General features: G+C 44.1%; 1 protein-coding gene across 8 annotated transcripts in view; it reads left to right on the top strand.

The window, feature by feature from the left end:
• The window catches only part of EVI5L (ecotropic viral integration site 5 like), a 63,836-nt gene that overhangs the window by 20,360 nt on the left and 31,588 nt on the right, over positions 1–11,888 (top strand). For 6 of the 8 annotated variants that reach the window (XM_069094482.1, XM_069094571.1, XM_069094654.1 and 3 more), the window contains exons 5-11: positions 4,139–4,363; positions 4,691–4,765; positions 5,499–5,624; positions 7,421–7,564; positions 7,896–7,985; positions 9,573–9,670; positions 9,822–9,882. In XM_069094482.1, coding sequence (XP_068950583.1) covers positions 4,139–4,363; positions 4,691–4,765; positions 5,499–5,624; positions 7,421–7,564; positions 7,896–7,985; positions 9,573–9,670; positions 9,822–9,882 — 819 coding nt within the window. Of the gene's footprint in view, positions 1–3,038; positions 3,122–4,138; positions 4,364–4,690; positions 4,766–5,498; positions 5,625–7,420; positions 7,565–7,895; positions 7,986–9,572; positions 9,671–9,821; positions 9,883–11,888 lie in introns of all 8 variants that reach the window. The other 2 variants (XM_069094811.1, XM_069094898.1) reach the window with 2 other exon arrangements.

Consider the following 11,888-nt stretch of genomic DNA (forward strand, 5'->3'; position numbering starts at 1 on the left):
CAGGGACCCAGTAAGCCATATTGTAAAAACTTAGCCATGAGAGGCTGTAACCCCAAGCGGATTTCATGTCTTAATAGAGTATTGTTACCAGTATAGGGATGAGGTTGGGTCCCTCAGACAGATCTGAACAGAGGTAGCACATACAGTCCTTCCAGGCACTGTGTTGTCCCAGGCTACTGGGGTAATCTAGACCCTGTGAGGGATGTGGGAGGTCTGCCTGTTGTGACTAATAAGATTAAGGAGTTCTGGATCAAGGAAAAGTGGGATCCTAGTTTTAACATTAGGTCCCAGCCCAGGAAAGGAATGGGACAAGTGGGGAAGATAAGGAAAGTATGCATGAAAGCCTGCCCCTCATAGAGAAAAGAAAGGTGTCCTGTTTTAGTACCTTTCCTGGATCTGCCATCAATCCCCATTAATCATAAGGAAGAATTTTATGACACAGGATTATATAAGGAAGAATTGTATATATTTCAAGATAAGGGGAAAAGGACCCTTAAAAGCTACAGAATGAACCTGAACCCCCCTAAAGAGGGGCTTCATAAAGTCCTGGGAAAGCAACCTTTAATATTCTTTTTAACTATTAGGCTACCATTTGTATCCACATCACTTCCAATGAACTTGCATTCCATTGCAGGAGATAACATGTATGTATATATGTAACAGATAAAAAATAGAAAATAAATACCCAGTCATTGGGGGGAGGCAACTAGCAGTTGAAGTAATCAGGAATGGCTTCAGTTTTATAAGGTATAGGGAAGATAGAATTGCATTCCAGGCTTTGGGAAGAAGGGAGACACACAGTGCAAATGCTCAAAGAAAGAGACAGAAAATATAATGCCATGTTTGAAGAGAGAGAAAAGACCAATTTGGCTGGACCATAGGAGTGAGAGGAGAAAGAGTAATACATAATAATCCTGGAACGATAATTTGGGTCCAAGTTGTGAAAGGGTTTAAAACCCAGGAGAACTTATATTTGATCTTGTAGGTATTAGGAGCCCCTGGAATTTGAGTAACAGTTTAATATGGTCACATCTGCACTTAAGGAAAATCATTGGATCAGTTGTGTGGAGGATGCATTGGAATGGGGAGATATAAGGTACGAAGACCAGTGAGGAGGCCAATGCAGCAGTTCAGGTAAAGAGTAACAAAGGCCTGAGTTAAAGAGGTGGTTGTGCATAGAGAGGAGTTGGATTCAAAAGATGTTGGAGAAGCAAAAATGGCAAGATTTGGCACCTGATTAGAGAGAAAGTGATGAGTCAAGGATACACCAGGGTTGTGAACCTGGAGGACTGGAAGAATGGTGGAAGTTCAGTAGAAGGGAAGGTTTGTGGGAAAGACAATTTCTGTTTTGGTTATGTTGAGTTTTAAATTATTGTAAACTATGATTCTAGAGGACTAAGGATGAATTATGCCACCCATCTCTTGATAAAGAGCTGATGGACTCAAACTGCAGAATAAAACAAGTATCTTGATACACAGCCAGGATAGGAATTTGTTTTGCTGACTATACATATTTCTATAATTTTTCTTTGTCATAGAGGATAAAGGAGAATTGGGAAGGGACAGGAAAAAAAAAGAAAAAAGAAAGAGACCCACTGAGGTGTGGTGTTTTTGTTTGTTTTGTTTTGTTTTTTAATTCAGAGAACAGAAGGAAGGTCAGAAGGCAGGGCAGCTTTGAAAGCTACAGAAATTTATTTTATACTTAAAAAAGAAAAATAAGCTATATATCATGGAGATCTGCAGTCTCCTGGACAGTCTTCTTTATCTATTCAACTTTGTTTATGGAAATAACCATTTTGCTTGGGGTTTGTTAAATTCAGAATAAAGTGTTTTAAAGAATTTTTTTTAAGGGAGAGAGATATCTTTGTGATATTCAGTTTGAAATGCCCAATCAGCAATTTGTGATGTGAAACAAGAGTTCAGGAGACTGGGACTCTTTTGAATATATAGATCTGAGAATTATATCTTCATGGAACTGATAATAAAACCCTTAAGAGCCAAAAAAGTTGTTGAGGTAGTATAGAGAGAAAGGAGGAGAGAGAGGTCCCAGGACAGAGCCTTGGGGTAAACCCACAATTAAGGGGCATTGCCTGGATGCAAAACTAGCAAAAAGAGACTAAAAAGGAATGGTGAGCCAAGTAGGAGAATCAGTTAGAGGTAGCATCCTAAAGATTCATCCAGAAGTAGAGGATGGTCATCAGTGTATACAGCTGCAGAAAAGTCAAGAAGGATGAATCAGAAGTCATTGACTAGCCCTATAAAGTAAAGAATATTCATTCAGTATCAACTTAGAGGAAGGTATCACTAGTGTTATGCTTCAAGGCTCTGCCCTCTGCCTTGTTCTGGTCTATATTTTTACCAACAGCTTAGTTGAAAGCATAGATAACATGCTTACCAAATTTGCAGATAACATGAAAATGGAACGGAAAGCCTAATATCTGGGATGACAGAATGAGGATCCAGAAAGGGCTTGCCTGACCAGAATGCTGTGAGCCAAATCTTACTAAGATAAAGTTTATTAATAGTTGTTGTTGTTTTTAATCAACTGTTCAAGTACAAGATGGGAGGAAATTTCTGAATATCTGAAAAAGACGGGTGTTTTTAGCTGACTGCATGCTCAATATATAGAATTCAGTAGTGTGGCATAAAGCACAAAAGGCTAATGCAGTCTGAGGCTACATTAATAGAAGGACAAGGTCTAAAACAAAGGAGGTAATAATCTACTTCTAAAGCATTGTATTTAGTTTTGGATGCCACAGTTTAAAAAACTGAAAAGACAGAACATGTCTAAAATATTAGAATCATAGAATTTCAGAATTGGAAGGGACCTCAGTGGCCATCTAATACAACTCATATGCAAAACAGTCTCCAAAATATACAAGTGGACCTCCTGCCTCTGCTTGAAGCTCTTCAGTGATGGAGAACCCACCAGCTCCTGAGGCCACCCATTCTACTTCTGGAAAGCTGAGATTGTTAGGAAGGTTTTCTTGACAATAAGCCAAATTTGCCTTTTTGTAACTTCCACCCATTGTTCCTAGTTCTGTCCTCTGGGACCAAGCAGAACAAGTCTAATCCCTCTTCCACGTGACAGCTTTTCAAGTCAAGGAAAGTGGCCAGAATGGTGAGAACCCTTAAAACCATATTTGTGTGAGGATCTATTGAAGAACCTAGCTTTTAGAAGAGAATATTTGGTGGGAGGTATTGTCAAAGCTATTTAGATGTTTGAAGAGCGCTCCTGAAAGAAGGATCAGGCTTGTTTAGTGGGCACAGCCAAGATCAATGGGGTAGAAGGCATAAGGAGGCATATTTTAGCTTAATATAAGGATTTTCCAACAATTAGTGCTGCCCTAAAATGATAAGATGCAGCCTTCATACTGGAGGTAATGTGAGCAGAAACTGGATGACCTTGCTGTACAGAGGATTCATGCTGTGGATAAGGGCTCGCCAGATGATCTCTGAGGGCCCTTCTGATTCTGAGATTCTATGATTCTAGTGGGAGATAAAATTAGAATGATAGGTGGGGTCAGATTATAGGAGGTCTTGATTGACATCTATGAGAGTTTAGAGTCTACTCAGTAGACAGGAATCATTGAGAGTGTTTGAGCAGGGAAGTCACACAGGCAAAAAGCCCTGTTTTAGGAGAAGCAGTGGGGATTAGTGACTAGAATGAACCTCAGATTCAGGAAGACCTGAATTCACATCCCACTTCTGCTATATGTTGATTCTTTAACCCTGGGCGAGGTACTTGTCCTTTCAACGCCCCATGCAACTCTAAGGGTCAAGTCAGTAAGCACCTACTATTATTAAGCACCTACTATGTGGCAGGCATTGTAGAAAAGGCTGCCATGTATTGATGGGAGAAGTTCCTCACAGGGAGCCCCCTACCCTGATGAAGTCACAGGTGCAATCCAAAAAAAAAAAATCTGGCATTGTGATCTGTAGTATTGAGTAGGGAAAGATTAGAAGTGGGGACACCAATCTAGAACTACTTTTTGCCTATTTGAGGTTCTTTTCCTCCGTACCTCATTGTTCCCAATCTGAGCTTCCGAGCCTGAAATTTCTTTTCTCTACTAAACTGGGAGAGGAACAGAAACCCCATTGTAGCCTATCCCATCACTTTGGGTCTTCTGCTCCCCAGGAGCTGATCCGGAAAGGCATCCCTCACCACTTCCGTGCCATTGTGTGGCAGCTTCTCTGCAGTGCCACAGATATGCCGGTGAAGAACCAGTACTCAGAACTGCTCAAAATGTCATCTCCCTGTGAGAAACTGATCCGTCGAGACATTGCACGGACCTACCCTGAACATGAGTTCTTCAAGGGGCAGGACAGTTTGGGCCAGGAGGTCCTCTTCAACGTCATGAAGGTAAAGAGCATGGGGTAGGCAGTCTCCTTGGGGATCATTTCTTCCACAGAAATCTCAGGAGTCAGCTTCCTGGACCCTCACTTCAAAATGTCACTGAGAAGAGATTTTTTTTTTCCAGTATATGGCAGTAAGTTTGGGATACTGAGTCATGGGAGTAGCTGGCTTCCAATGTCTATTTTTAATCATTTTTTCAGGAAGACCCTAAAGCTCTTACATCTTGTGTCTTGATTTTCTTATATCCCAAATAAACCTCTACAGAGGAAATCAACAGTCTCTGCTGCCCAGTTCCCAGGGCTACTACATTGTTACTATTCTCTTCTCTTCCAGGCTTACTCGCTTGTGGACAGAGAGGTGGGCTACTGTCAGGGCAGTGCTTTCATCGTTGGCCTGCTTCTAATGCAGGTTAGTGACCTGGCCCCTGAACCCATGGCAGCTGACTGTTTATGCATCGTGTGTGGCTCTCACCCTGGGAATCCCCAGCTTCTGTTGTTATTTTAGTCAGTTGTTTGATTTCCCTGGGGTGGAGTGGTGGAAGCATTTGACCATATTATGTCAGTGCTTATATCCTACTGATGGTGGCCCCACAGAGCTACTCTGTCTGTCCACTTCTGCATTCTTTGATGGAAGCACAGGTTGAGCGTCAGTAACATGTTGAGACACAATATGGCACTGAGCTGGTTAGTTTTCTAACTTGTACAGTCTAGTGGAAGGACAGAGGGCAGAAATGCCCAGTAGCAGTCATTCTTTCTCCATCTTCTTCCAGGGGCTTGGAGGTAACTTAGGATGGGTGTATTGGAGGCAGTGTTGAGGGGAGGACCTGGAGAAGGGTTGAGCACCTTTGGGCCATGGGAAGCTCTTCTAGGTGAGAAAGAAGGGTTAGCAGTAGGACAAGAAACAAAAAGATGGAAAAAAATCAGCACTCTGGAATTTGGAAGGCAGGCCATAGGTCACAGCCCGATGTCTGCCTTTCAGATACTCCATATGCCTGACTGGCATAGACGATAGCAAATATAGCTCTTCCTTACCCCTGTTTGTTAGCAGAGGCCCAGGGAAGGATATTACTCCTATCTGTGAGAAACATATAATCTTGTCTGGAACCCTGTTCAATACATTGTCTTTCTCCTTTTCACCCCAGATGCCTGAGGAGGAGGCATTCTGTGTATTTGTGAGATTGATGCAGGAATATCGACTCCGGGAACTTTTTAAGCCTAGCATGGCTGAGCTGGGGCTCTGTATATACCAGTTTGAGTACATGTTACAGGTGAGGTCTGGGATATAAATTGAGGTGATTTGTCTTTTTGGTGAAGGTGAGGGTCCCTGGTTCAGTTACATCAAGCCCTATTAGCTAAATCCTTCACCAGTCCAAGAGCAGCCTACCCAGGGGTCCCATGTAGAATGGCCTAGATCTGAGTGCCAGGCTGATGAAAATCCAGGAGGAGCTATGGCTTCAGATAAGTACTGAGAAGCCAGAGTTACTTCCTCTACCTTTCTTACTCTTAGGCCTTCTTGTCCTTGTTTCTGGAAGTTCATTAAGGATTATAGAATTTAGAGTGAAGGAAGTACTTGAAACTCTATCTCTTGTCCATGTTAGATTGTGTGGCCTGGCTTAATCAAAAAAGGAAACCTTGCCTGTGAGTTAACTACGTCTTCCCTGTTCTGTCTCCCTTTTCTCTTCTATTCCTCCTTTTCTTGGCAATGTACTGTAAAAAAAAAGCCGCTTTTCTGAAGGAAGTTACTTTGAGTATACTAAGAAGTATCCCCCTCTCTATTGCTTTGAGCCTTTTCTTACTCCCTTAGGAGGGAGTCTGACTCTTCCTGACCCTGGTTTCCAAAGCCTTTTGAAAGGAAGGCACTGAACTGAGTTGATTGAGGAAATGCCCAGTGATGGTTCTTTACTGTGTCTCTTTAGGAAACAAGGTTTAAAAATATGTGAGGGGGAAGAGAGAGAGACAGAGAGACAGAGACCAAGACCCAGACGTTCCTCCTCTCCCCCCCTCCCCCCCACTGTTTCTATGTGTAACAGAGAAAAATGTCTACCCGCCTCTGCTTATTAAAGGCGAGCCGGCAGACGTCTTTGTTTATAAATAGCAGCCCCCACACTGCTCATGGCTGCTAGACAGAGCTATGTAAGTTGGCCCATTCAAGAAACCAGATGCAGGTGGAGGGGGCTGTCAGGGCCCCTCAGGACTGAGGAGAATAGGGTGACAAGGAGAAGAGAAGGCCTTACTCTCCCAAGGACTAGCATTAGAGCTGGTCCTGAGAAAATAGAAAGATTCTGTTGATCCAGGCATCTGAATATGCCAGGGATTGAGGCTTCTGATGGTCCAGTTATATCTGGCCTCTGAAGTTGATTTCCATTTCTTCCCCCTTGATGAAAAACTATTTTATCCTTTATCCTCTCTACCAGGAATGTCATGATTTTTAGGTCAGTTAACCAAGAAGTTCTAAAGCTGAATATGTAACTCAGTGTTATCCTAGGAGTCAGAAAGCTCCCTGTTCTGGGAGGTAGGCTGCAAAGGTGGTGGCAGGGAGGCCAGGGCAGGGCTGGGGGGGGGGGGGGGGGGGGGTGGGGATCAAAGGGCCGGATGATTGGAACACTAGACTGACTGTTTTCAGCTCCATCAAAGATACACTCGAGGACCCTAACAATTTCCCCATGCCCTGCTCTGTGCCTTAGTTTTCCTCCTTTGGCATCTAATTTCCTGAAAATCTATGATTAAGGGTAGGGATGTGAAAAGAGGACTTGCATACTTGCATGTAATGGGAGGGAAGGAAGGACCACGGGAAGAGAAGGGAAAATTTAGACATAAAACATTAGAAAGAGATACATGGGATTGAGATGCCCAAAGGGCTTTGGATAGAAAGAATAAAAACTGAGGTAGATGCCTAAGGAAGTTGGGTACTAACTGGAACATTAGCTTCCCTATGTGGTGCCAATGGAGTGGTTAAAACACATTTACAGCAAGACTAATGGCTGAGCTGTGGTTGGGCTCAGGGCAGGTGGCATTAGAGTTCTGTCTGAGGGAACCCTCTCTTGTCGTCTTTGTTTTCTGGCAGGAGCAGCTTCCAGACTTGAACATTCACTTTCGATCCCAGAGCTTCCATACCTCCATGTATGCCTCATCCTGGTTCCTCACACTCTTCCTCACAACCTTCCCCTTGCCAATCGCCACTCGAGTCTTCGACATCTTTATGTATGAGGTGAGGCCTAAGGTTTCTGGGGACTGGGTGAAGGGGAGAATTCACAGTGACCCAGATCTGTGTCAGCAGGCCCTAAAATAACAGCTCAGTTCTTTTCTTTGCTAACTAATTCATGATTTTCCTTTTCCCTTGAGTTTCTCTGCCCTTGCTGTACCTGCCATCTTCTGCTCCTTTTTCGTCTTCTTCCAACTTAATACCATCTTTCCTCCCATCCTGCTTCTACCTGTTTGACATTTCAAGTGTAGCAGACCTAGGACTAAAAGGTGAGAAATAGGTGGAGCGAGCCTCTCTGGCCCTCACTGTAAAAACAGGCAACTTCTTCCCATTGCAGGGCCTGGAAATTGTGTTCCGGGTGGGTCTGGCCCTGCTGCAAGTGAACCAGATGGAGCTGATGCAGCTGGACATGGAGGGCATGTCACAGGTGAGTGGGGGGTGGGGAGGGAGGCACCGTGAGCCTTAGATAGACCAGATGCACATTTTACACCTGGAAAATCTATTGAAATGAAGCAAGAACCTGGCTTGAGAGAAAGGAGGAATGAAATCATCCCTAACATATCTAGGAATCTGAAGGCCCTCTCGGAGGCCTTCCCGGGGGAGGCAGTGAACAAAGATCTGAAGGAGGAGCCAGAGAGTGAATTTGCTAGTTAGGCCGTTGTTGGCCTACAGGGCAAGGAGGGAATGCAGAGGGCACAGCAAAGGAGGGTAGAACACATTGTTCTGTCTTCTGCCTCCAGCTTGGGTTCCCTGAAGCCACGTGCTACAGAATATGCTTTACGGTAAATTAGAATAATCAAATTGACATGGCATTGGGCATGGTTTCTGTCTTGGATGGCCTAGCCAATAGGTCAGGCCCAGGAGAAAGAGAATCAACCATCCTGGGACAGAGCCTTACTGGAGGAAGAGGTTGATTTTCCACCTCTCACTCCCCTCTACCCCCCCCCACCCAGTGTTTCCCAGCTGGTGTTTCAGGGAAGAATACACAAAGGCAGCAGTTGTGTCCACAGACACAGGGGGATCCGTTGTATTCAGCCTGAGAGGCCAGCTTGTGGTGGAGGAGCAGGAGCCAATCTCCTTGAATCCCCTTCCCTCCCCCACCTCCTGTTTCCAGCCTACCCTAAACTGTGCTGGGCTGTTTCTAACATTTAACCCTTTTGCTGGGGGCTGTATGGGCCCTAAGGCTCTTGGTCTCAGTGCCCTGCCATCTCAAGGTAGACTAGATGATTTTGGAGGAACAAGGTTCCCCTTCTCAAATCCCACCTCACTCTAGCCTTCATTAAGATAAGGTTTCTCCCTTTTTGCTTCAAGGCTCTTTCCAGGCATATGCTATCTCAGATTTCTACTTTGCTCAATTTCACTTTGATTCAGTTAAACATTTGAACTCCTATAGTTTGTCTAGTACCATCCTCCAGCCTTTTGCCTTATCTCCGTATTGCCTTCCTCCTTGTCTTTATGAAAACCTTTTTCTCAGTCTGCCTACCCATCCCCCTTTTTCTTTTATTCTCCTCCTGATGTCTGTGTTTGAAAAATTTGGCCCTCTGCCTGAAGGAAGCTTGAGAGAGCTATAGGAACCTTGAGTAATCTGAGTAGTCTTATTCTTTCTCCTACATTTCTTTCCCTTGTCAAACTTAGGCAATCAGTTGTTTGGTTTCTTTATGGATCTTGGTCTCTTGAAGGACAGATTCACCCATACTGTGTCTTAGGGTTTGGGGAACTGGAAAGGGGAGGAATTAGGATGCTATCTGCCATTAACCTTATAGGGCTGTGGCTTGTTTTTGTGTGGTCCCAGCAAGTTAAGAATGGCTTTTACATTTGTAATAAAGTTTTATTGTGTTAAAAAGAAAAGATGTAAAAGCCATTCTTATCTGCCCACTGGCTGAAATTGCAGACCCCTTGCTCTAGAGAAATAGGAGGCATTGGTGGGGGCTGAGGGTGGCTGGTGACTGTTACTCAGGAACCCTGAGGGGTTCCATTGTGGGAGGGGTAGCTGTGACTGGGTGTGTCTCCACAGTACTTCCAAAAGGTGATACCCCATCAGTTTGATAGCTGTCCTGACAAGCTGATTCTCAAGGCCTACCAGGTCAAGTACAATCCCAAGAAGATGAAAAGGTCAGTATGTGGGACTCTCAATCCTTGGGGAATAGTTGGGGTGGGCCAGGAGCTCCTAATCAAGAGCTTCTCAGAAATCAATGAGGTGCAGCAGGAGGGGTAGGAGAGGGGATGCTTGACTAGACTTGAACTGGAGTTGCCTTCTTTATAGGTTGGAGAAAGAATATGCTGCCATCAAAAACAAAGAGATGGAGGAGCAGATAGAGATCAAAGTAAGTTCTTGACCCCAAGGATCATTCCTCTCCACCACAAATCGAGCCTTACCCAGCAGCCCCCCAGTGGTGGCATTGGTTCTTCTTTGATCTAGGGATCAACCTCAGCCATTTGATTAACAGACCTTGGGAGGAGAGATAAAAATGCCAAAGTTTGGAACTATTTCTAGCTCCTCAGTGACTGAGATTGCTCATCTTCCTTACTCTTTGTCATGTGTCAGTGTCCTGTGTAAACCATGAATTAGCAGCCTGCCCTTAGTTGGAGATTACCAAAGTACTTTGAGATCCACATTGGTTCTTTTCTCTCTTAAATTCCCCATTTCCCACTAACCCAAGGGCCAGAAACCTATAGCCCATTAGGGCTAAGGAAGGGCCCTGGTAGACCTATCAGATAGGTAGGAAGAATGGGTAATGCAAGGGGTGACCCAAAAAACTCACTTCATCTTAGACTCTGCTGAGGACCAGAGGATCCAGAATGGGAGGTGAAGCTTCTGCTGTCCTCTGGGCAGCCCCCTGCTGGAGAAGTGCATTCAGTTCTGGGCACCACAGTTTATTTTTTTTTTTCTTTTTTAAAAGTTTTATTTATTTAAGAAAATTTTCCTCACTCATTTTTAAAAATGTATTTTTAGTTTTCAGCATTCGTTTCTGCAAGATTTTGAGTTACAACTTTTCTCCCTGTCTTTCCCTTACTCCCCCTCCCCCCACCCCAAGATAGAGAAAGCATACTGAATACCCCTTCCCCTGGGCACCACATTTTAGAAAGAACATTGACAGAATGGAGTACATCCAGGTTAAGGCCAGACCACCACGATGGTGCAAGGCCTAGAGTCTAGGCCTCATAGAAGTTATCTGAAGGAACTGGAATGAGTTTAGAGGATAGAGGATTAGGCAGGAAACAGGACAATTGCTTTCAGGTTGTTGAAGAGCTTTCTCATGCAAGATGGCTTTGGATATGCTCTGCTTGGCTCCAGAGTGCAAAACTAGGAATAGTGGGGGAAGTTACAAAGAGGCAGTCTTAGACTCAGGTCAGGAAAACCTGCCTGAAAGCACTGTCCAAATGATAAGGCCTTGCCTTGAAGGTTAGTGTGTTCCCCATCAGTGGAAGTTTTCAGACAAAGATTGGCTAACCATCAGTTGGTGATATTGTAGAAGCGATGGTATCTTCCAACCCTGGAATTCTGTGCTGGTATTAACAAAGTGCTATTCATTGGCACCTCTACCTTGGGCTGTCCATCGGCACAATGCCCTCACCCCTATTACAGCTGCCAAGCTGACCAGCCTTCCACTAGAGGGCACCCACAGCCCAGCTCTTAGTTATAATGATAATGATTTTTGCATGTCTCTATAGGGCTTTACAAAAATGAATCTACCTTTGTTCTCTCACTTGATTTTCTCACCAAGCCTGTGAGTTGGGTAGATTGTGAGGTGGTATTATTTCTGTTTGGAAGATGAGAAAACCGAGAATTCCAGAGATAAACTTGCCTGAATTCATTCTGCTACTCACTAGCCTTATGAGTTGCAGGTACCCTGCCAATCCAATGATTCAATGAGTTTGTGAAGAAGGAAGTGACCTTCCTAAGGTTTCACAGCTGGTGAATGTCAGGAATGGACTCTAAACCCAGGACTTTGACCACTATACTATAGCTTCTCCTTATATTCATTCATTTGTTCATTATTTAATCCTTTATTGAGTGTCTACTATGTGCCAATCATTGCACTCAGTGCTGGAGATACAAAAAGAGGCAAAAGACAGTCCTGGTGACCTCCCGTCTTATTCTCTAGTAAAGAGATTCCTACTGGGGTAAGGGTCAGGCAGCTAGGTTAGAGTTAGGATAGAGCACTAGGCCTGGAGTCAGGAACACGTGGACAAGTCATGTAACCCTGTTTGCCTCAGTTTTCTCGTCTGTAAAATGAAGGAAATGGCAAACTATTGCAGTATCTCTGCCAAGGAAACAGAAAGAAGGAAGGAAGGAAGGAAGGAAGGAAGGAAGGAAGGAAGGAAGGAA

This window comes from Petaurus breviceps, unplaced genomic scaffold, assembly GCF_028583685.1.
Source record: "Petaurus breviceps papuanus isolate PSGF00001 unplaced genomic scaffold, PetGlider_PUasm1.0 103, whole genome shotgun sequence".
Classification (NCBI taxonomy): domain Eukaryota; kingdom Metazoa; phylum Chordata; class Mammalia; order Diprotodontia; family Petauridae; genus Petaurus; species Petaurus breviceps.